The 25213-nt window shown below is 47.7% G+C and overlaps 1 protein-coding gene across 2 annotated transcripts in view; it reads right to left on the bottom strand.

The window, feature by feature from the left end:
* GRK3 (G protein-coupled receptor kinase 3) overlaps nt 1–25213 on the bottom strand; it is an 87073-nt gene that overhangs the window by 36240 nt on the left and 25620 nt on the right. Inside the window, exons 3-6 of one of the 2 annotated variants that reach the window (XM_079762604.1) lie at nt 8732–8805; nt 3196–3297; nt 998–1072; nt 601–662 (exon numbers count right to left, since the gene is read on the bottom strand). In XM_079762604.1, the coding sequence (XP_079618730.1) occupies nt 601–662; nt 998–1072; nt 3196–3297; nt 8732–8805 (313 nt within the window). The remainder of the gene's footprint in view (nt 1–600; nt 663–997; nt 1073–3195; nt 3298–8731; nt 8806–25213) is intronic. The other variant, XM_079762605.1, reaches the window with a different exon arrangement.

The raw sequence follows: 25213 nt of genomic DNA, 5'->3' as shown, positions 1-25213 counted from the left end.
ATCAGAATCAGGCACGAGCTTGTCCCACTTTGGGGGACATGATTTCAAAGTCCAAACACATGAGTCAGACGAGGAAAGCCGTGTGCTTGCATCAGGAAAGGGTCCCAATGAGAAGCTTTTAGTAGCGAGGTTCCCCGCCTCTTTAAACTTCAGGCCACTTCGAGGCTGGAGAACTAAACGTCAGAAGCGGGTGGGGAGTTCTTACGAAGTACAAGTTTTTATTTTATTTTGTCCCCTCCTGGCAAATCAAAATTATAATGTGAAGTATCAAGGAAATAGGCTAACACAAAGCCTGGCACATAGTACATGGTCAATAAACACTCGGTGAATGAATAAATTAACATACACTTTAAGGACAGCATTTATTGGGTTAAGTGGGGTACACCTACACAGTACAAGATTTTATATATATATATATATATATATGTATGTCTATATATATATATAGACATATATATATAATTATATGTTATATGTCAAATATCACAATAAAAGATTTTATATATGTGTATATATGTACACATACACACACATACACACACATACACACACACACATATACACATACATACATACATATATGGAGAGAGAGTTTCATACCTTTCCATAAATTTTTGGAAAATGTTGCCTCGGAGACTTTCACAGATTTCTTCTATGTATGGCTGAAAGGAGAGAAATTCCGTTCGGGGCACATGCGGGAGACAATCAATCAATGTGTCTCTCTCACATCAATGTTTTTTTCTCTTCCCCTCCCTCCCCCCCTCCCTTCCACTCTCTCTACAATCAGTGGAAAAAATATCCTCGGTGAGGATTAACAACAACACAAAGAGTACATGTCAATGAGGAGACAAGCAATGTTAGACTTCAGCTGCTCCAGACAACAGCAGCCTGACACGTCAGGTCCTCCCTCCACCCCCTACACGCACGGGAAGAACATGCCACCACGTCCAGCTGCTACGCAGACTAGACGCCCTCATCGTGAATGTGTTCGCCTCACCTGGAAGAGCGCAGGCGTCACCTGTTTCTTGGACAGACGATACTGCACATGGTCTACGGCTTGCTTCGAGAATGGCTTTCAAAAATCAAAAACAACATTGTTTGCAACCATTAGAAACCATGACCCACCTCTATGTTATATTACAGCACAACGCAAATTTAACACCACATTTGTTAAACAGGAACCTAGAAACACAGCTAAGTACATGATATCAACATGCGTTCGCTAAAAAAGATCTGAACAAATGTGTTCCCCTGGGCTCTCAGGATTCTCAGACACCACGTTGGGAAAAATGGTGCGCGTGGGGGTAGCTGGCTGATATCTAATCCCACAAGAATTCAAGATCCCTGTGAGAAAAAGAAGTTGAGAGAATCTTCCTTTATCATCAGCTTAGGAGCTGAAAATATCCCTCGATTAGCTGATAATGGGGTCCTAAAAATGTACAATGGCTATGAAATTGAATGTCCTATGTAAGAGAAGATGAATGCGTGCAAACAGCCTAAGAATTAAACGCCAGGACTGCAAGCGGAGCCAGGGCGGTGAAAGGCTCTAGGTCACGGGAAAGCCCTGCCGTAGCCACAGCAGAGGGAACTGCTTCTAAAGAATAAACTTACTACCCGACAAGGATTACAAGCTCTGCCCCCCGCCCCCCCAACTTCAAACTATGTCTTCTTCAATAATGCACAGTAAGAAGAAACGTGGGTGAGTGGAAGGTAATCAACCAAGGACCTTATATGCATATATACATGGCCCATGGACACAGACAATGGGGTGGTGAGGGACGACTGAGGCAGGCTGGAGGGGGTCAATGGGGGACATATGTAAAACTTTCAACAATGAAGACTTAAAAAAAAAAAAAAAAAAGGAAGAAAGAAAGGCTTTAGGCCCGGTCAGTGTGGCTTAGTAGCTGAGCGTCAACCTATGAACCAGGAGGTCACAGTTCGATTCCCAGTCAGAGCACATGCCCAGGTTGTGGGCATGATCCCCAGTGGGGGGCGTGCAGGAGGCAGCGGATAAATGATTCTCTCTCATCATTGATGTTTCTATCTCTCACTCCCTCTCCCTTTCTCTCTGAAATCAATAAAAATACACTGAGTGGCCAGATTATTATGATCTCTGAACGCATAATAATCTGGCCACTCAGTGTACATCCTATATAATAAAAGGCTAATATGCCAATTGTCCCCTAGACCAGGAGTTCGACCAAGGCAGGCCAGCCAACCGCTTATGTCCCCTACCCCTGGCCAGGCTGGCCGGACCCCACCCATGCACTAATTCATGCACTGGGACCTCTAATATATATATACTGAGTGGCCAGATTATTATACATTCAGAGATCATAATAATCTGGCCACTCAGGGTATATTTAAAAAAAAAATACAGTCTTAATGTAGAGAGATTACATGGTAAATTTTTATTACTAATTTTTCCACTCTCTCCTGGTGGAATAATTTCCTAGGAACCTAGTTTATTCTAATGACCGAATTAAACTGTTTATCTAATTGATAAGAAAAAGAATTTCAACCATTATTTAACAATTAATGAACACAATTAATATAATTACAATCCTCCCTATAAATCCAAAGAAGCCATTTAAGACTTATATTTACCAATATCTCATTAGTCTCATTGCGAAGTATAACTACATTAAAATAATAAGCTTAATTTCCTTGAGAAAGTCTAGAATCGAGGCTACCCTTTTCTTCCATTGCTCCGAATTCGCTATTGTACTTCATCAATTTTTGCAGTGAAAGCATTTGCTTTTTGGAAAATATATATATATCAAGAGTATATGGAGCCCTGGCCAGTTTAGCTTAGTTGGTTGAGCGTCATCCCGTGCGCCAAGAGGTCGCTGGTTTGATTCCCAATCAGGGCACACGCACGGGTTGCACGCAGGAGGCAGCCCATCGATGTTACCCTCTCACATCAATGTTTGTTTCTCTCTCTCTCTCTCTCTCTCTCTCTCTCTCTCCTCCCCCCTTTCCTAAAATCAGTAATAAAAAGAGCACGTGCAGCAATGGACGCCGTGTCGGGATTATCAGGAAACAAACCACAAAGCAGAAGGAACGGGTTCCATCCGGGATGAATCTCATTTGGTTTGCGAACGCCTTCCTCCTGTCTGACGTTCACTCTGGGCGCCCTGCAGGCGGCCGCGTGTCGCTCCACACGGCAGTGACAGAGCCAAAGGCGACACTCACATGCGAACAAGACAGCAGCTCCTTCATGATGTAGGTGTCATAGATCTGTCGACTTCTGCTAAGGCGATCTTCCTCGTTCTCAAGCTTTTCATATTCTTTTATCTAGATTGCAAAAGGTTATCGTTGTGAGGTGTGTCTCCCTAGAAACCGACTTTGTTAACAGACATGACTGGCCTTGGCAGAAAACGCGAGACCAGGCAAATTAGGGGACGGGCTACTCAATGGGACACGACTGCTCCCTAAGGTTGTCGGGATGAAGTTGGGATCATTCAAGTCAACGGGAAGCCTACAAATGGGATGTTTCCAATGATGAGGCTCATCACTTAAATTTAGAAGCACAATATTGGGAAACAAATACTGCCATGGTTACAATTATCTTACACTCCACCAGCCACGGGCCACTCGTGCTTGCCAATTCTCCTTTCCAAAAGCAACGAGCAAGTTCCATCTGGCTGAAATTCAGGCCTAAGAGTTATGAGGTCGCTCTTGCTCAAGGACAGCATTGCAAAACTAACAGGAGAAAAGGCATAGATCTTGTCGGGGTTCCTTAGGAGAGAATTTGTTTTTAATCGAAGTATTTTGGAAAAGCGTGAGCCGTAGATGAAAGCATCGGAACCTCTCCTGCACTGCTGGAGGATTAACAGGAAGGTCACCCCAAATGGCATACTTGCTAACTCAGGGGAGGTCACCTGACCAGCGTTGAGAGGGGCCCACAAATAAAATGTGCTTTAGAAATACGTGCCTTACGCGGAAGTAGACCCGGTCATTCTAACCTGATAACGGTCCTAGGTCAGAGAAGTGTTTTGTTTTGTTTTATTTACTCACAGATACACTTTTAATCCAAAAGACAGAAAGAGGATGAAAACACAGATGGCATGTGGGGCTGGTGGGAGGCGCCTGTAATGACTAATTACAGGCCGTCCTCGGGTGACGTCGGACTCGACGTTCGTGGTTTCGTGTTATGTCGCCATCTCCCATTTATTTATTAAAAAAAAAAAAAAGTTCCTTCATTTCGACGTATGTACACATGCGCTTTGTTTATTATTTACTGTATTTACCACAAGTAAAGGTCAGGAATTGTTATCTTTCTTTTAAATTTTTTTACTGTTTCACTTCATTACTGCTGTGTGTATGCTCCATGTGAGCGACGTAGGTGCTTATGCAGGTGGGTTCCGACGTACAGCAAAAATCGCATTAACGTCGCGCCATAGGCACAGATCTCCAACGTAACCCGTAACCCGAGGACCTACTAACTATGTGTGACTTATTAAGTGGGGGGAGGGGGAAGCGTTTCCCCCAGGTAGCCAGTTGTTCCGCTGACTTCCATAGTCTCAGAATGCTCTTTATTCTCGAATAATAAGAGGCGAGGCTAACTCCTCCCCTGGGAGAGTACAAATGGATGGAAAGAAGCGTGACCTGTTTCCTATATTATCAGGGTTGGACAGGTTTGAAGTCAAAATCAGTCAATCCTACAAGAATTTCTGATAAAGGAAGGGCAGAGAGGGGTGTGTGAAAGGCTGGGGTCCCTCAGAGGCCACTGAGAAGCGACTGGGGTGGTCTCCGTTGGCCTGAAGCACCATCAGCGTTACACCGGGAGGCTGCGCTCCGCAGACCTGTCACGGAGTCTTCTTGGAACAGAGACTAAAATCTGCCACAAAGGCAGGCAGGCGGGCAGGTGGGCAGGCGGGGGTAAGCCCAGGCCCCATCCCAGAGGGAAAGGCTGGCTGTCTTAATGAAGACGTAACCAGGCAATCACCAAAGGGCCTGGGCTCACCCTCCCAGCTTCACTCGGCAGGGCCGGTCTCAAGGGTCAAACATCAGGCCAGAGGCGACCAGGGCCGCTGCAAGGCCCGGAAACCAGACCCCAGCGCCGGAAGCAGCGTCGGGAAATGAACGCAGGCTTCTGGTCTGGTGGGTTCCTTCTGTTGTTCCGTTTGGGGCGGGCGAGCGCCAGGATGCTAGGATAACGCGGGTAGCCCGGCCGCTGAACCGAAGGCCGATGTTTCTGCCTAAACATCTGAGCAAATTCGAAGAATAACAAGCCTGCACGGGATTCTTATCCTTGAAAACAAGTGGGATGACACCTAAGTCTATTTCCAGGGGCCCTTTAAAGCAGGTGACACCTGGTTCCACGGATGCTGATTCCACGGAAGCTTGGCAAGAGCGGGAATAACCCAGCTACGCCCAACAGTCTCATGTCCTGGGCAGATGACACCTGAACCACGACACCGCCTTTGCTAAGAGCCTTGTGCTTCTCAGACTTCAACCTGAACAACAGGAGAGGAAACCCTTAGGAGGCAAGGTCAGAGCCTGGAGCACCTGTGGCTGTAATTCGAGCTTCACGATCCTCAGTGAGACCACGAGTTCAAGACCGTGCAGTCAACTCGCAGTTAGCTCTAGACGGCACGTCCGTGCTGCAGCACGACACGGAAGATGCCGCCTCGGATTCTGGCAGCTGGGTTGTCCTGGTAACCCGAGCAGGCAGACGCCCGAGTTCAAGGTGCCAAGAGCCCCGGACAGCAGAACAGAAGCATCGTCATCCGTGATGAACATGCACTGATCACGTGTCCCCTTCTGCTTTGGTGGTTACAACGCTCACGGCCTAAACACCCCGGCAGCCTAAACACCCAGCACCCCAAGGGCAAGCGCTTCTGGTCTGCGGCCGTCGTGGTCTCCACTTTCTCGCCTCCGGCTGCTCCACGGCCATCCCAGTGGGATGGGCCAGCACCATCGCGAACGGCCTCTACTTCGCCTAGTCCCGTGGTCGGCAAACTGCGGCTCGAGAGCCACATGCGGCTCTTTGGCCCCTTGAGTGTGGCTCTTCCACAAAATACCACAGCCTGGGCGAGTCTATTTTGAAGAAGTGGCGTTAGAAGAAGTTTAAGTTTAAAAAATTTGGCTCTCAAAGGAAATTTCAATTGTTGTACTGTTGATATTTGGCTCTGTTGACGAATGAGTTTGCCGACCACTGGCCTAGTCAGAGCGTGGTGCTGGGGCGACGCCCTACACCCACAATGTTCTCCTCAGGCAAAACCGCTCGGTCCCACAGTTTCAGAGACCAATTACCTTCCGTGACTAAGCGTGGATCTCTGGGGCTCCCCTGTCCCCCTGAGCTCCAGATTCCAAAGATCTACCTACCTATTTTGACATGCCCACATCCTGCCTACCCCAGCCACACTCGCTCTTCCCTCCTCCTCTTTATCAGAAAAGTGTGAAAATCATACTCCTAGTAGCTTACGCCAAAAAGGAATAGTCTTCATGGATTCTGCTCTTTTGCTCACACCCCTGTCCCCATCCCCCACACCAAAATCCAATTCATCAGCCAATCATGTTGGCTTCATACTCAAAATATATCACAAACCCAGGCTACGCTTCAGATAACAGCCAACTAACTGCTAACAGAGCAATCCTCCTGGCAGGTGGAGGGTGGGGGGTTGGGGGGGGGGAGGAGACACACCTATAATACCCAACTACTGCCACTCCAACCTAATTGATATTTCTAGACTATTCACCTTAAATTTCCCATGGGCTTTAGAATAAAACCTAAATCTGTTACTCTGGCCCCCAAACCATGTCTCTGGACTGATCGCACACTACCCCACCCCTCTCACCCATTACAAACACGCCACACTAATCTTTCAGTTCCTCAAGCACGCCAAGGTCTTCTTTCCCACCACATTAGGGGCTCCATCTTAGCCATGACCTCAGCCTAAAAGGGTCTCCCCACCCCCACCCTGTTCCCACCTTCAAAAGACTCGCTTTCCCTGTCATTCAAGTCCCGGTTCAGATGCCACCGCCTCGGAGCCCGCTTTGACCCGGCCCTCTCCCGCGGCCGCCCAGGCCCAGGCCGTCGGCTCGGAGCCTGTTCTGAGTCACTGTGCAGCGGTTATGACTTCCTGAAGCAGTGCCTGTGTGTGGAATCTGTTGGGGGTCACTGCATACAGCAGTTATTACTTCCTGATGCATTTCCTGTTTATTACTTGTTTATTGTCTGCTTCTCTCAACAAAAACAGAAGCGAAAAAATAGCAAGCACTTTGCCTGTCTTGTTCTTCCCACCAATGCCTCCCGGCACTGGTGTCTGAGAACTACTGGGTGGAACGAGTGCAGAAATTTCTAGATAGTAACTTTACCTCTGATCTTCTGTTTCTTTTCTTTTTTTTTTTTTTTTCCTATTTATTTTCTGTTTCCTATGATTTATTTCTAGATCTAGGTATCAAATCCACATTTTTCTAAGCTGCCTCCAAATCTAACTGGAACAAACAAGTGTATAAACCAGCACACTGAGCAGTGACTACACGTCAAGTAACGTTCCGGGGTGTTGCATTCACACACGACAACCTTAAGAGACAGGGACTGCCATCACGCACGTTCTTAGCTATGGAAACCCGGGTGGAGCCCGGCCGGTGTGGCTCAGTAGTTGAGCGTCAAACCGTGAACCAGGAGGTCACAGTTGGATTCCCAGTCAGGGCATGTGCCGGGGTTGCGGCTCGATCCCCAGTGGGGGTTGGCAGGAGGCAGCCGATCAATGATTCTCTCTCATCACTGATGTTTCTCTCTCTCTCTCCCTCTCCCTTCCTCTCTCTGAAATTAATAAAAACTTCATTTATTTATTTTAAAGAGAGAGATTGAGGTGAGATTGGTCTGAGTTGCCATTTTTGTAGGACTCGGTCTGCCTCTTGCTTGCCCCAGGCCCTAAGGTATGGCTCTCCCTGGAGTTCACTGAGATTCCTTCTGCCTTTCAGGGGTTTTCAGAACATCGCTCCGCCTCCTGTCCCACTCGTGTTCAAAACCTGGCCTCTGTCCTGAGAGCGAGACTCACCGCATGTCTGGGGCTCCTCCGGTCCCACTTGCTTTTCACTTTAGCCCCAGAAACCTCCTCTGGCTCTTTCTCTCCCAGAGGCAGCTTTCCGCCCAGGGCCGAGCCTGGACTCTGTTATGCCCAGAATCAACGGCCGACCCAGGGGATCAGGAGCTACAGCTCTTCAGTGTCAACAGAGAACTCCCGTGGGCTTGTGTCTCTTGCCCACAGCAGGGCTTCATTTCAATGCAGCGCTGCACGGCTGTGGGAGACTTCAATGTGTCTCCCGGAAGCTTCCAGCCCATCGCTTCGGCTCCCCTCCACCCTCTTCCAAGTCTCCCACGGGTCACTCCAGCGATGTGTGACCAGAAAACTTGGCCAGTTTCTCTTCCACCCAGTAGTGGCCCCCGGCATCAGCTTGTGTGTCCAGAATCCGCAAGCTTCTGCGGAAAATGAAATGGCTGGGAATCCCCGGGGCACCTCGGAATGAGCCTCCCTGCTCTGGAGTTTGAGCCCCACAATTCCTCACTACTTCTGGAGCACCCCGGAGCCTTGGCCAATAGGATTCGTGTAGATGTCAGCATCGCTAACAAACCACGTATCTTACCCTGTACCACTAAGTCCGTTCAATGGGTTTCTAAACATCTGTAAGATACTTGAGTCGTCATAATGTTTTCCAAAGTACAGATTAAATGTGCTTTTGAAATAAAAGCATCGGTAAAACAGTTACTTCTTACCTCTTCATAAAACTTCACCTGAGGTACAGCTTCATTAATTTCATTCAAACAAAAATCTTTAAATAGCAAGAAACCTAAAGGAAAAGAATAAAAAATTTCAGGGTGGGCAATCAATGAAAATCCTACCCCACAGGGTCTTTGCAAAGTCATGTGTTTATACTTTAACTTCGTCCTCCCCTACCTTAAAAAGAGTAAAAACACAGACTCCAACAGGCTAGTTACACCCTAGAGGGAAATACTCCAGGGGAAGTAAGAGTACCCCATACCTGCCTCCTGGCTTTGGGGTTCCGTCTGTACTGGCCACTCCGCCCCCCGCCCCACTCCACTTTTTACAAACGCATGCTCAGCAGTGCCAATGGTCCCCAGCACCTAGAGCCGTGGTCGGCAAACTGCGGCTCGCGAGCCACATGCGGCTCTTTGGCCCCTTGAGTGTGGCTCTTCCACAAAATACCACGGCCTGGGCGAGTCTATTTTGAAGACGTGGCGTTAGAAGAACTTTAAGTTTAAAAAATTTGGCTCTCAGAAGAAATTCCAATCGTTGTCCTGTTGATATTTGGCTCTGTTGACTAATGAGTTTGCCGACCACTGACCTAGAGCCACTGGTCACTACAGCGAGCGGAAGAATGAGCAGAAACGAGAGATGCGGGGAGCATGGGAGTGTCGGTAAGGGTCATCTGTTCTCAGAAACAGGACAAAAGTCCCTTAAAGGACAGATGGACTTTCACAACCTTTCTGGCCTTTTTCTCTCACCACTTACTACACCTCAGCGTCCCCACCAAGGTCCTCCTGGCAGAGCAGGTAACCCAGCCCCAAATCATCCTTTGCTCCTGCACAACTCGATGCTCCCCCGCTTTAAACGGCCAGTGCTGTATGGCCAGACCACCACCTCCATCGCACGGTGCCTGGGACACAGGTGGAGGTCAATACGTATTTGTTGAATGAATGTTTACTTACATAACCTTTCCAACATGCCTCTCTCAAAGTACGTAGAACACTCTAATTATCTGATTTATGTCTCCCTTCCCATAGGCAAACCTAGTGCCTAGCTTAATGCCCATCACACAGTCAAGGCTAAATGAATGAATGACGTTGAATAGGACAGTAAAAAACAATTAAAAAAATCAAAATAAAGAATTGCCAGAAGAGCCCTAGCCCCGGTTTTTCTCGGTGGTCAGAGCATAGGCTCTCAGACTCAAGGGTCTCGGGTTCGATTCCAGTCAAGGGCGAGTACCTCGGTTGCAGGCTAGATCCCCAGCCCCTGTCAGAGCACCTGCGGGAGGCAACCAATGCATGTGTCTCTCACATTGATGTTTCTCTCTGCCTCTCCACCTCTCTCCCACTCTCTCTAAAAATCCATGGAAAAATACCCTCGGGTGAGGATGAGCAACAACAAAAAAGAACTGCTGGGAGAAACATAAGTCACAGAAGGGAACTGAGGAAGGACTCACAAAAACTACAAACTGTAGGAAGAAGGGAGACCAGAGTCCCCCGGGTAGAACTGAGACAAAGGACACGGCTTTGACTAGGTTTTCATTAAGGTGAGAGTCATGTAACTCCAATTTGCCTGATGCTGCTCTATAAGTCCCCCTCCCTAGTTCAGGGAGCGTGACCTTTGAAAATGGTAAATGGTCACTCCCTGGAGCTGAAAGAAAAGTATTAGGACGACTGAGTGAGTCAGCAGGGCCGGACTCGCTAGGGCTGGAGGCAGATGGGCAGCAGGAACTCGGCCACACTCATCTGGCCCAGGTACTGAGGCGAGGCTGACTCGGGACGTAGGTGGGAAATTCAGGAAGCGGACAGGGAGGAGGAGTTGGAGAGGGGAACCTCTACCTCTCTGTGTCATCGGTGGGGTGCCTCTGTGGAAGTGGGCTTCTTGGGGTGCCGCTGAGGAAGATGGGGGAGACGGGAGTTGAATGAATGACCATCCAACTTAAAATGTTTTTCAGCTGCTTCTTTAATGCAATTTTTCCATTGTCAATGTGCAGGATGAGCCAGAGAACTACCCAATTGTGTTTTCTAGAATTGTGATTGCATTCTACTTTCTCCAACGCCAAACTGAATCTGTCCTCAGGGTTTCTAAGTTGCTACCCCCACTTCCTCCAACTCGCTTCCCTGCATCTGGTGCACCTTCAGGGCTCAGCTCCAATGCCCTGAGGCCTTCTATGATTCCCATTCTCTCTTTCAAGTCTCACCCATGCCCTCTCACAAACACAAACGCACTCACACGCACACAAACACACTTTGTTTTATGCTCATGACCACTAAACGGGCCCTGTGCAGAGGTTTATGTCTTCACCATCTACCTCCCCACTACAGTGTGAGCTGCATATGAACACAGGTTCTTATTCTCGACTACACTTTCAGGAACAAGAACGCTGCCTGGGGCGTGCAGGGAGCTCAGAAGAAAGAACAAAGGCAGGAAGGAGGAAGGTGGAGGGAGGAGAAAGGGGGAAGTAAGAAAAGAAAAAAGTCGGGAAAACTGGAGGGAGGAGGAAAGGGAAGAAGGGAGGGGAAATGAGGAAGATGAGGGAGAAGGGAGTTCAATGAATGAACATCCAACTTAACATGTTTTTACCTACTTCTTTAATGCAAATTTCCCTCTGTCTGTCAGTGTGTAGGATGGGCCGAAAAACTGGCTACAGAACACTACTGGGGGGGGGGGGGGGGGACACACACACACACCACTGTTTCCCTCATGTCTTCCCATAAGCTGGAGCTGGACTTTCTACCACAGCAGCTGTTAACATGGAGCAGCCAGAAGGTATTCCGCCTTTTGGATTAATTCTAGATCACTGTGTTCCAGTCTGGAAGCAATTTACCTTCATGGAGCTTAAATTGCATTAAAAACCAAACCAAAGTACTTCTCCAATCAGAACAAAAGCTAAAGGACAAAAATTGGGAAATAATTTGCCTAACCGGGTCCTTTCATCAGGGCGATTTCTCCAGACTTTAAAGAATAAAAGAGTGTGACCCAACACCTGCTTCCGAGATCACTGTGGATGTGTTTCCGGACTGGAACCCCTGCAAACTGCGTGAACACTGATTCACTTCTGTGTGCATTTATAACATCCAGCAAAGACCAGCTATCCCAATGTCCCACCACAATATTTTTCAAAAATTAGTAGGAAGAATTGTGTTGCTTTTTATAAAATACCAATGAGAACTTGTGAAAGTGTTAAATATAAGTGGTATCTATGAGAGATTTGGAAATCAGAACTCCTAAAAAAAAATTTAGAACTTATGCGCACCCGAAGACACTGTCAAGAAAATATCGACTCCACACAGACTCGGATAAAATATTATAAAACTTAAGTCGGAATAAGGCTTTGTATAAAATTTCCACATACACTAGGACACTCTTACAAAGAATGTTTACGAGGAAATCACCCGGTTAAAGAACGGGCAAAAACACTGAAACGGGCAAACACACTTCACAGAGGAAGAGGTGTGAATGGCCAACAGGTACATGAAACGGGCTCAACATCATCGGTCCTCATGCACGCGTAAATTAAATCACTTTGAGACACCGCTGCTCCACGACTTGAATGGCAGGATTAACAAGACTGACACCACCACCCCAGCCGGCGTGGCTCAGTGGTTGAGCGTCAACCTGTCAACCTATGAACCAGGAGGTCACAGTTCGATTCCCGGTCAGGGCACGTGCCCGGGGCTGCTGGCTCGATTCCCAGTGTGGGGGCATGTAGGAGGCAGCTGATCAATGATTCTCTCTCTCTCCCTCTCCCTTCCTCTCTGAAATCAATAAAAATATATTAAAAAAAAAAAAAAAAAAAGACTGACAACACCCAATGTTGTGGCCAGAACACTCATTGGCTGAGAAGCCTGTGCAATGGTTTGGACTCCCCGTGCCTCTGAATCAACAGGCGAATGGGGAAGTTACTGTGCTGGCGGGGGTGACTGATCCCAGCTATCCACACAGACATCTGAACATGGGTATTTATAGCAGCCTTACACACAACGTCCAAAAACCAGGAACAACTCAGATGTTCTTCAATTTGCAGACTGCGATGTACCCTACAACGGAACACTACTCCACAAGGAAAAGGAAAGAGTTACGGATACCAAGCACCAGGAGTGAATCTCAGTGCATGACGCTAAGTGAAAGGAAACAGTCTCCAAAGCTCCATACAGAATGGTTCCCCTTACATGCCATTCTGGAAAAGAAGAAACCATAGCAACAGATAACAGGTCGGTGGCTGACGGTGTTGGGATATAGGGGATAGTCTAGAAAATTTTGGGAGGTGATGAATTGCTCCATGTCTAAATTCTGGGGTGGTTACACACCATTATGCATTTGTCAAAACTCACAGACCTGTACAACCTAAACGGTACATTTTAATGTATTTAAATTAAACCATGAGAGGAGAAACATGAGACTGGGTACAGACAGCTGAGCCACGTACAAGGCTCAAAAAGATGTTCCTGAATGAACAGTGGCCACAAATTGGGATCTAAGATTTCTAGAAGCCAATGCCTGATCACGTCCTCAAGGTGGTTCTCAACATCTACAGGATGTTTCTCGGAAAGCACAGGTTTCCACGGGAGAGAAAACCATTCCCACACAGAGGCATGGGATAAAATAAGTAAGAAGTCCGTAGGAAGGCAGAGATCAAAAACGATGACTCTGACACATCCAGAACACAGTTTTTCTTTACAAGCGAAAATAAAGGCGATCTTAAATGATAAACAGAAAAGCCAACTCATAAACGAAGGGGGAAAAGCATACCAACATTAAAACGGAAAACTTCCACAGGGTTTCAACGTCCCTCCTTGCTGCGTATTACCCCAATTCCCATAGAGGAATACTCCCTTTCATCTCTTCCAAGCCCCAATAGGAAAGAATGAACATAAATCAAAACAAACGTTTAGCTAATTACATATTTATCTAGTTCACATAAACCTTAAATATATTTATTTTCACTGAACTCTACTTAACAAACTAGAACCTTCACTTCTTGGCTTAAAACTTTACAGAAAGAGAAACTTCTAAATGAAAAGTGATTTAGGAATATTGTAAATAGTTCCAACCCGCCAATTTAAATCCAGCATGCACATGCCCAATACAATATTGTTGTACTAATTAATGGGGTCGTTCACTTAGGTAAAGGAGAACAGTGGGGCCCTGAATATTAAGAATCCGTTAGACAAAAGGACAAATGGATCATGAATGTGGCCAAAGAGAAACTCACGGAATGTTCCGAGCAATTGGCTCCTAATTCAAAGGGTTGAATGAAAAAGGAAAACTGGAAGGAAGATGTGAAAATACAGGGCAAGAACATTCTATCTTAACTCTTCCAATAGTTGGATTGCTTTCAGCCTCTTAAAAGTATCTTATTATGAAATGATAGAAAAGAAAAAATTCCTGGCTATGTCACCAGGCGGCGGTCAGTATTTTCCTTGATCACGGTTCTAACTGTAAACAAACCAACTGACAATTAAAATAAAGTGAGATTTAAAATAATGTCAAGTGGCCGTGGCTGGTTTGGCTCAGTGGACAGAGTGTCAGCTTGCGAGCTGAAGGGTCCTGGGTTCGATTTCGGTCAAGGGCACATGCCGGGGTTGCGGGCTCCGTCCCCAGGAGGGGGCGTGCAGGAGTCAGCCGATCAATGATTCTCTCTCATCATTGATGTTTTTATCTCTCTCTCCCTCTCCCTCCCTCTCTGAAATCAATAAAAATATATTTAAAAAAGAATAATAATTTCAAGTGGAATAGAAACATTAATCCAATAAGCCCTGGTTCTTACTCTTACCCCATTCAAGACAGTAAGTATGCCACCACACTGCCACCATCTATGCCTATTTCTTTGAATGGACAAAATGGCTCAAAGTTCAAAAAACATGGAAAGAAGTCCCCTTCCTGCCCTCGCCCCCCCTCTCCCCAGCAGTGCACCACCACCATCAGCCCCACGGGAACCAGTTCCTGGTTCCTGGTACCTTTTCGGGGAAATGGTGTGTGTCATTTCTGGGCACAGGGTCGTTGAGAAACCGGTGGGACTTCTTGGCCCTCTTTCACCCAGTACACGCGGAGGACGGCGAGTCCCAAGGGACACCCGCGCCACAGCCCGGGGAAAGCTTGGCACGTGGAGCGGGGGAGGCCCCACGCGAACCCGAAACGCCGGCCCTGTCACCGCAGGAGAGAGAAGCGTCTGTGTGTAGAGCCGCTGACGTTCTGGATCTCTCTGTTACAGGTGTTTGTGTTACCTCCTCACACAACAAAAGGGCAGGCTCAAATAGCAGCTCTGATTTTCACCACACCGGACACAGCGCCCGCACCAGCCCTTTCCCCGTAACGCCGCACCTCGTAGACTAAATGTTACCGTGTAGTTGGGAGCTGTGAGGATTAGGCAATTGTGACATATTGTGTGCAAAGAGGTAAAGGGTAGTATATGACAGTGGTCGGCAAACTCATTAGTCAACAGAGCGGCAAACTGCGGCTCGCGAGCCGCATGTGGTTTGCGAGCCACAGTTTGCCGACCACTGACCTAGATCTTCCTACACTAGCCATGTACCTCTGGGCTGCTGCTACAGCTGCGCGGCGTTCCATCGCGGACAGAATATCGTAACCTCTGTACCTTGCTCCCTAATGATGAACGTTTGAGATGTTGCAAATGTCTCGCTTTTACAAAATTGCTGCCATACCCTCTCCATGCATCGTTTCTCACGTGTTCATGCATGTTCGTAGGATACGCACCTCGGAGTGAAACTGCGGAGCCAAAGGTTATTTATGCAGACGCGCTGAGGGTTGACTAGACCTGACCAATCAACCCCGCTGCATCAGTCCCTATTCATGCTCCCGCCGGCAACGGTCTGGAAAGTGCCTGCTCAGACCCCCAGCCTCACCAGAAGTGTGTTATTACACGCTTTTTCCGATTAGAGTTGACGGACGATGTTCTATTAGTTCCCCTTCTCCTTTTCTGTCCAACCCCCTACACGTCTCCCCTCTGGCAACCATCAATTTGTCCTCTGTATCTAAGTTTGTTTCTGTTTGTTTCTTAGATTTCAAATATAAATGAAATCATTCGATATCTGTCTTTCTCTAGCTGACTTACTTCGCTTAACATAACACCCTCTTGGCCCATCCACGCTGTCACAAATGGCAAGACTCCGTTCCTTTTTTATGGCTGCATAATATTCCATCACATATATGCCCCACAGCTTCTTTATGCACTCATCTATCCATGGGCACTTAGGCTGCTTCCATATCTTGGCTATTGTAAGTAATGCTGCCATGCACATAGGGGTGCGTATATATGTGGTCGGTTTTTATTTCATTCTTTTTTGCTATTGCTCTTCTGCTATTTTGACAGGTGGAGAAGGGGAAAAGGAGGTAAATAAAAGGAAGAGTGAAGAAAGAAAGGCAGGAAGGAGGAGGGAAAGAAAAGAGAGAAGGCAGAGAGAGGGTGAGGGTTTCTAAGAACCACCTCTGGTGGGAAATTAATCATCCTTTGTCCTGGCAACAGTAGCTATTCCAGGAAACAACTGAGCACTTACTTCATGCATGGACGTTCCTACGCTTTGAACCTGAACTCCATCTGCTGCCCCAGGAGCCACTCCCTCCATGGAGTCGGGAAAAACCTCCTAGCTGGTTGCACTGCTCAGCTCAGCACGGTGTCTGGGGGCCCGAGCTCTGGACTGTGGCCGATCCCAACTCTGTGTGGCTGACTCCAGCTCAGGCCATCACTGTCCGCAAGACTCTGGACAAGTCCCCGCACCTCGGAGGAGTGTCCTCTCACCTGCAAAATGGGGCTGCCAGTGACCGCTGCGTGGGGTTACTTTTTTTTAATGGGTGTTTTCCATTGATTTCAGACAGAGGCAGGGAGAGAGAGAGAGGGAGAAACATTGATTGGCTGCCTCCTGTGCACCCCCTACTGGGGAAATGAGCCCACAACATGGGTATGTGCCCTGACCGGGTATTGAACCAGCAACCTCCTGGTGCATGGGGTAACGCTCAACCACTGAGCCACACCGACTGGGCTGTGTGGGGTTATTCGGAAGACTAAGTGATATGTGGACGTAAAGCACTGACTGCATCAGGCCTTCGTCATTCGAACGGTGCCACACAGACTTTTGCAAAGAGTACACATCCTAGGTTTACCTGTGCTGCCGCGGGGTAGGCCGGAAACGGGTCACCGTCCTCCTGCCCCTCTGTGAAGTGATAACCGTGGTGTTACATGTCTAGGGTTTCACAGGGAGTCCCAGTTTCAAATGTTTACCCCGTTTTCCTGCCAAGAGCCTACTAGTTTACTTCAAAAATAAAATGACACTTTCAGGGTATGATACAGTAACAAGAGCCAGCCAGACTTAACCTCTCACCGTAACAACCAGAAAACTCTACATACAACGGGAAATAACTGTTTTCGGGCATGGAAAGGGCTGGGGGTGCCTGGGAGAAGGGAAATAGACTAGGAGGGCCCCGAGATGGGCCGGCTCTCGGCCTGGAGGTACTTTCTGAAAGGCGGTGCTGGGAGGGGGACCTACACAGACCAGGGTGGTCCTGCTGAGGTGAGGGCCCCAGGCGTTCAGGGAAACCGAGGTGCCTGGAAACACCACAAATAAATAAATAAATGAAGATGGGTAGCTAATAAGCCGGTAGTGACAACAGCATCACATACTACAATACACTCGATCCAAAAGAAGACGGAAATAAAGAAAAAAGCCACAAGGAAACTAAACAGGAGGATGTGAGCCTCAAATCCAACTACGCTGGTAATTAATTATTCAACTGTAAATGGTCTAAACCAGTGGTTGGCAAACTCATTAGTCAACAGAGCCAAATATCAACAGTACAACAATTGAAATTTCCTTTGAGAGCCAAATTTTTTAAACTTCAACTTCTTCTAACGCCACTTCTTCAAAATAGACTCACCCAGGCCGTGGTATTTTGTGGAAGAGCCACACTCAAGGGGCCAAAGAGCCGCATGTGGCTCGCTAGCTACAGTTTGCCGACCACGGGTCTAAACAATCCAATTGAAAGTTAGAGTAAGAATCTGGCTGGTGCGGCTCAGTGGTTAAGCGTCGACCTATGACCCGGGAGGCCAGGGTTCTATTCCATTTGCGAGCTCAATCCCCAGTAGGGGGCGTGCAGGAGGCAGCCGATCAATAATGCTCTCTCATCATTGATGTTTCTCTCTCTCCCTCTCCTTTCCTCTCTGCAATCAATAAAAATATATATATGTTTTAAAAGAGTTAGAGAACAGGTGCATCATGCAAACACTAATACCACAAACGCTGAAGCGATTTTATCGATATTAGACAAAGTCAACAATACACCATCAGGATAAAGGACTTCTCATAACGGTGAAGGGTCAGTTCATCCGGATGACCTAACCGGTGTACCGTGCGTGCACGTTTCCTAGGAGACCCCGCGATGCTTCTAGGGTCAGGCACGGACCCGAGGGGAATGACAGGGTATGTTCGCCCGGCGTGTGTACAAATGTTTGCAGCGGCTCCATTTATAACTGCCCCGCATTTGAACAACCCCAAAGTCCATGAACAAGTGGCCTGTGTGAAGTCCGTCCTGTGGCATCCTATTCCGCGAAAGAAACAAAATCACTGCGTGAGCAATAATATATGTGAACCTCAAGGACGGGCATTGTGCGGAGGCCAGGAAGCCAGACACACATGAGTGCTTGTGGCTCGATTCTATCTCTATCAAGTTCTAGAAAAGCCCGGTGTAATCCATTGTGACGAAGGCAGATCGGTGGGTGCCTGGGGCTGGGTGAGCTCCATAGAAAAGGCCAAGCGCGTTCCTCTGAAAGGGATGAAACTGGTCTCCGTGCGGACTGTGCAGCAATACGCGGCGCACACGCGGTCAAAACTCAACCTCTGCACTTAAAACCGACGCCCGTCAGTGTGCGCACAGGACACCTCTATAGAACTGTTCTTCAAAAGCAAGAGCGCGGCAGAGAGCACCATCATCAATAAGCAAAAAGAAAAGCAACAGCTGGATTCTGTGTGGTGGCTCCGCGGGAGGAAAGCGGGCACATTCGGAAACCCTGTAGACACTAAAGAGCAGCGAGAGGAGAGAGGGGCCCACGTCGCTGTTCCCAGGAAGCTAATCTGGGTCAAGTTTCTTCTCCCGTCATCGGCTCTGAACCCACTTGTTGGTTTAAGCGTAGAAGCCACAAAACAACTCATTTCAATCTTCTTCAATAGTCCTAAATGAGATGCTAAGTAAACGGACTCCTGCAGAGCAAACTCTGATGACCAACAGTGATGTGTGTTTTTAAAGTTACAGGGAAAAGGTCAATTAAAAAATAGAAGATTTCTTTAGCGAGGAAGGGCATCTCACCGGGGAGAATATGTGCTTCTTTAAGAAGCTGCCCTAGTTTCTCTCCTTGGGCGCCGCTGCTTTCAATGGTCTCTTTCAGGGCCCAGAACAGCTCGCCCTGCCCCACCTTTGCTGGGATTTCTCCTCTACCCCCAACCATAGAATCTTCTCTGTTCCTTGGCAGGCGGAGAGCGAGCAGAGGAGGGGCAGCGCTCCGGGCCCGGGCTGACCTGAAAGCATCAGGCGGAATGGGAACAGGGTGTGACCATTCTCTTCAGCAGATGGCCCGCTATGCAAAGCGAGTCACCTAATTCGAGGATGCAGGAACAAAAACACTGCCCTACATCCTGGGCTTCTTTATCTGAGCCTCTCCTGCAGGTTCCGGCCCTGACTGAACCTGAGGGCATGGTGTCCCCTGCAAGCCCCTGTCCTTCCTACCCCCTTTAGAGCCACAACACGATTCATTACAAATCCCACCTGCCAGTCAGTCTGGAGTTCAGGAACCGCTCACCAGCTCCACTGCTGCTGGCCCAGCATCCTCACCGGCCCAGGCTCCGGGGGCAGGAGGCTGCTCTGTGCCTGCCTCCGTCAGAGCCTGCCACCCCAGTGCTCACACCTGCTGCGTCCCATCCCACTCTGAGTAAAAGCCAAAAGACGGCCCAGCCCTGTCACTCACACTCAGCGCCTCGGCACGGCCTCCTCGGCCTCCTCGCTGCTCCCCTATCACATGGCTCCGACCTAAGGTCTCTGCCCCGCCGAACCCTCCGCCAGGACCCGCTTCCCCTAGACCAGTGGTTCTCAACCTTCCTAATGCCGCGACCCTTTAATACTGCTCCTCATGTTGTAGTGACCCCCAACCATAACATTATTTTCGTTGCTACTTCATAACTGTAATTTTGCTACTGTTAATGAATCGTAATGTAAATATCTGTGTTTTCCGATGGTCTTAGGCAACCCTGCTAGCGGTTCTCAACCTGTGGGTCACAAACAGATATTTACATTACGATACATAACAGTAGCAAAATTACAGTTATGGAGTAGCAACGGAAATAATGTTATGGTTGGGGGTCACCACAACATGAGGAACTGTATTAAAGGGCCGCAGCATTAGGAAGGTTGAGAGCCACTGCCCTAGATAAAAACCCGGGGGGCGGGGGGCGGGGCAGCCTCAGCTCCCCCAGGTCTTTGCTCAGTGTCCCTCTGCAAGTGGTGCCTTCTCAAAACACTGTGTGAAACTGCCACCCACACGGCCCTCCCGCCCCCCTTCCTGGCTCTCCGATGCTCCAGGCGAGCCTACTTCACTGCGCGCCGCTTCACTGCGTTTTCATCCACATCCAGGCAGACCCTCCACCGGCAAAGAGGTGATGACTCGCTGAGGGCTCAGGCGGCGGTTAGCATTTTTAGCATATTTTTAAATTAAGAAATGTACGGGTTTTTTGTTGTTTTTTTTTTAGAATACTACTTCACATTTGCTAGGCTGCAAACGTAACTTTTATATGCACAGGGAAACCGCAAAATGCGTGTGACTCACTTTACTGCCATGCTCGCTTTGTGGCGGCGGTCTGGAACGCAACCCGCAATATGGCCGAGGCCTGCCTGCATGTATTTGTTGGTCTGTCCCCTTGCGGAAGTCAGCTCCCTAAGGGCACAGCTTTCAGCACTGCCCACCGATGCCTCCCCAGCGCTGGCAGAACCCCCGGCACACAGTGAAACAGCTTTCAAACCCGGCCCGATCATCACCCCTGGCCTGGTCCACACTGCCTGGCTTTGACTAGAGGCAGAAATGCTTACATCAGTTAAGAATAAGGTATCTGTAACTCAGAAAAGTTATTTCCGAAAGAGCTAAACCCAGGGGGATATCATGACAGGCGCTGCCCCCTGGAATTTCTTCACACATCTGGGCTCTCCAAACCCTAAAACAGCCCAGCCATGCCCCCCACATCTGGGCTCTCCAAACCCTAAAACAGCCCAGCCCTGCCCCCCACCGTCAGTTCAAAAGCTGACGGACACCTTTTCCAGCAGAGGGGATGTATCCTAGGTCCCCTCGGCCCTCTCTCGCCGTATGTGCTTAAGACCCCACCCTTGCCGATACTGCTAGGGCAGGTCGTTTTCCTCCTAAAATCTGTGGGACCCCGGCAGGGAGGGGCTAAAAGGGGAGGCCACTGCAGGTGCCTGCTGATCTCTTGGCTAAGAGTGGCTTCCCCACACTTGCCTTGGGATGGAAACTCCTGCCTCAGACACATACATCCCCGGTGGCCCCTTCCATGAATCTCAGGAGCTCCCGGGCAGAGTACACATACCTGACACCCGCGGGTTTCACACCCTTTGCAGGGCGAGCTGGTTGCGGGGGGCAGCAGCCCTCCGTGGCCTGACGCTGGCTGAGTCTCCCCCCATGTGCACTTCTGTCTAACAGGCCCTTCCAGGGGGGCTCCCAAAACCTGTCAGACTGTGAACGTGTCCTTCGGCAAAGCACAGGGGTGGACCTGCTCCGGAGAGACCTGGCGCATCGCCCCCAATTCTGAATTTTAGTGCCGTGATACATTATACAGAAGTCGTCCAGTTGATGTGTTATTTTAAAAGGAAAAAAAGAAAGGAATTGCAGCTGCGTGCGAATTTCCACACTAACAACTGCGGCGATGGGCAGAGAAACGCAGTGGTGAAGAGCGTGCCGCCTACCCAGGCTCTGCCCCTCGGGAGCGGTGCGAACGCGGTCCCGTTGGTCCCGTTCCTTTCCCGGCACAGGAAACACTCAGTGTGCGGTGCACAGGGAGCCATCAGGTCCTACACTAACAGTGACTCCTATCAAGCAGGGACTCAAAATGCTCGGGGAAAATAAGCAGCAGCGATTCGCAAGGTCACAGGGCCACCGGCCTGCAGGTCTACTGGGCATACACCGGCACCCCTGGAGTTCTGAGGGGAAGGGATTCTGTTATCCCAATAAAATGAAGCTGTTCTGGGTTTTTCTTGGCTGATCTTAGGACCTGCATGAAGGCTCTACTAGGTGTACCGGTGAATAATGCGGATTTTTTTTCAATAGATGGAGTTACACCTATGTTGATATAAATGCGATTTGATGATATGTATGCTATTTTGTTGTATTGACAACAAGCTTCAAAACTTCATATGTCAAATTTTCTGAAGGTGTTAACATCATAGATATTTTTATGTCAAATTTCGTTCCAAAAAAGGAGCATTTGCGGGAAGTTTTAGTTCATTACTTTATTTTGAAGAAAAGCACTGCTGAAAGTTATCGTATACTTAAGGAAGCTTATGGTGAACATGCTCCATCTCAAGATACTTGTGAACGCTGGTTTAAATGCTTTAAAAGTGATGATTTCTATGTGAAAGACAAAGAACGTCCAGGTCAACCAAAAAAGTTGGAAGACCAACAATTACAAGCATTATTGGCTGAAGATGCGTGTCAAACTCAAAAACAACTTGCAGAAAGATTAAACGCTCAGGAAACAATTTCCGATCGTTTACAAGCAATGGGAAAGATTTTAAAGGAAGGAAAATGGGTGCCACATCAATTGAACGAAAGACAAATGGGAAACCGAAAAGTCATCAGTAAAATGTTGCTTCAACGGCACGAAAGAAAGTCTATTTGCATGGAGTTGTGACTGGCGATGAAAAGTGGATTTATTTTGAAAATCCCAAACGCACAAAATCATGGGTTGATCCAGGTCAACCATCAACGTCGCTTAGGAAAGAAGACAATGCTCTGCATTTGATGGGATCAGGTAGGTGTGGTGTATTATGAGCTTCTAAAACCAGGTGAAACTGTTAATACTGATCGATACCAACAACAAATAATCAATCTGAACCACGCTTTGATCATAAAATGACCACAATGGGCCAGAAGACACGGCAGAGTAATTTTGCTTCATGATGACGCACCATCACACACTTCAAAACCAGTTAAAGGCACGTTAAAAGATCTTGCCTGGGAAGTATTAGCCCACCCGCCGTATTCACCAGACCTTGCTCCTTCAGATGATCACTTGTTCCGATCGATGGCACACGCACTTTCTGAGCAGCACTTCAAAACGTACGAAGAAGTGAAAAATTGGGTCTCTGAATGGTCTGCCTCAAAACAAGAAAAGTTCTATTGGGACGGTATCCACAAGTTACCTGAAAGATGGGGAAATGTGTAGCTAGTGATGGACATTACTTTGAATAAAGCACTTTTGATGTTTCTCTTGAAATTATTGTGTTTTCTTTGATTACAAAATCCGCATTTTTAACCGGTTAATAATTAATCCATATTATTAGCGTCCCAATAGAACTTTTCTTGTTTTGAGGCAGACCATTCAGAGACCCAATTTTCCACTTCTTCGTACGTTTTGAAGTGCTGCTCAGAAAGTGCGTGTGCCATCGATCGGAACAAGTGGTCATCTGAAGGAGCAATACAACAAAATAGCATACATATCAAATCGCATCTATATCGACATATGTGTAACTCCATCTATTGAAAAAAATCCACATTAACCAGTACACTAGTAAAAAGAAAGACCAGTCCTAGCTGGTTTGGCTCAGTGGGAAGAGCGTCAGCCCGGGGCCTGAAGGGAGCCGGGCTTGATTCCGGTCAAGGGCATGTACCTGGGTTGCGGGCTCGATCCCTGGCCCTGATCAGGGCCCCTGTGAGAGGCAACCAATCAATGTGTTTCTCTTACTTCGATGTTTTTCTCTCTCTCTGTCTCTTCTTCTCCCTTCTACTCTCTCTAAAAATCAATGGAAAAATGTCCTCAAGTGAGGATTAACAACAAAAATGAATAAATAAAATAAAATGAAAAACGAGCTCTAATAAACAGGGTTAAAAACAATAGACAACTACATTTTCTCAGAACTGGTTTAGCTTTTTTTATCCTCGTAGATGTCCCCCGTGTTCAGAGTGGCAGCGGCCTCACTACCGGCCAGTTATGTCTCCCAGGTGGGGCAACCTGCACCTCGAGAAGCGGCACCCAGGCCTGCTGAAGCCGCACAGATAAGAAAATCAGCTGAGAAGCCTGCCCGCCCATCGGTTCTGAAGTCCTCCCAGCACTTCCCTCCTCTCTGGCATCTTTCCTGTCTGGGCAGCATTCTTATTAGGAAGCCCACGTTGAAACTGCTGCGCACAATCTGGGCCCCTCATTTCTCTGGGGTGAAAATCCAATTAGCGGTGCTTAGTCAAGTGTTTATCTCCGCTGTCTGAAAGTTTACCCGGATCTTCAACTCCTCCTCTCACTCAAAGTCTCCACAAAGGCACGGATAATGGCAGCAGAACTGCCTGGGGCCCCAAGGTGTTTCTTCTCTCTGCTGGTAGGTTGCTCTGGGCTGGAGAAGGTTGTAGGACAAGATCTGAAGTGACTGTCAATCAGAGGCAGCCTTTGCCCGGGGCAGGCCTTCGGGGCACAGAAGCTAACACAGCCAAACAAAGATGGAAACCAAAGGGAAAACAAAGACTGACAGGTTAATACTTCTCCCTCTAGGGCCACACGAAAAGAGTGCTTAATTTACTATAATTTAACCCCCGCCTTTGAGTCGGAAGCTGCTGTTATAAATATTTGCAGGTTTTAACAAAACAGGTGAAGAAGTAATTTGATAAATTATAAAACAGATTGGAAAGCTTGCTCTCCTGAAACTGACACACACACACACACCAAAAAAAAACCACAAAAAAAAAACCCTAACCTGCTTCATTCTGTCTTTCAGTGTTCCTTTGGTTTATATAATTACTAGGTTGACTAATAGGTGCCTCAGACATTTGTGCCCATCTCTGCGTATTTCTGCAGGGGCTGCTCAGAAATGTTTTTTAAAAGGAACTTTGGTACAATTTCTGTTTTTCCAGTGTACTATTTTAAAAATGAAATATTCATTTTTGTTGTCCAAAATCCCTGGCAAGTATATTTCTTATGCCTTAATCTTAAATGCCAAAAAAATAATTTACAAATTCTTTTTTATGTAAATGTCCTTTGAAATCATGCTTTTTATGCAAATGTCCTTTGGAAATCACAGCAGCATCGCTCATAAGGACACAAAGTGAGAATAATTCAAACGTCCATCAGCTGGTGAATGGATCAAAAAATGTGCTCTATCCACAAAATAGAACATTACTGGGCAGTGAATGAAGCACTGGATACACCCACCGAGTGAATGAAGCTCCAAAACCTCACGCTACGTTAAAGAAGCCAGGTGCAGAAGGCTCTAGTCTACAG

This window comes from Cnephaeus nilssonii (assembly GCF_951640355.1).
Source record: "Cnephaeus nilssonii genome assembly, chromosome: 22".
NCBI lineage: Eukaryota > Metazoa > Chordata > Mammalia > Chiroptera > Vespertilionidae > Cnephaeus > Cnephaeus nilssonii.
The sequence above is the reverse complement of the archived record's forward strand: the minus strand, read 5'-3'. Positions and strand labels throughout refer to the sequence as shown.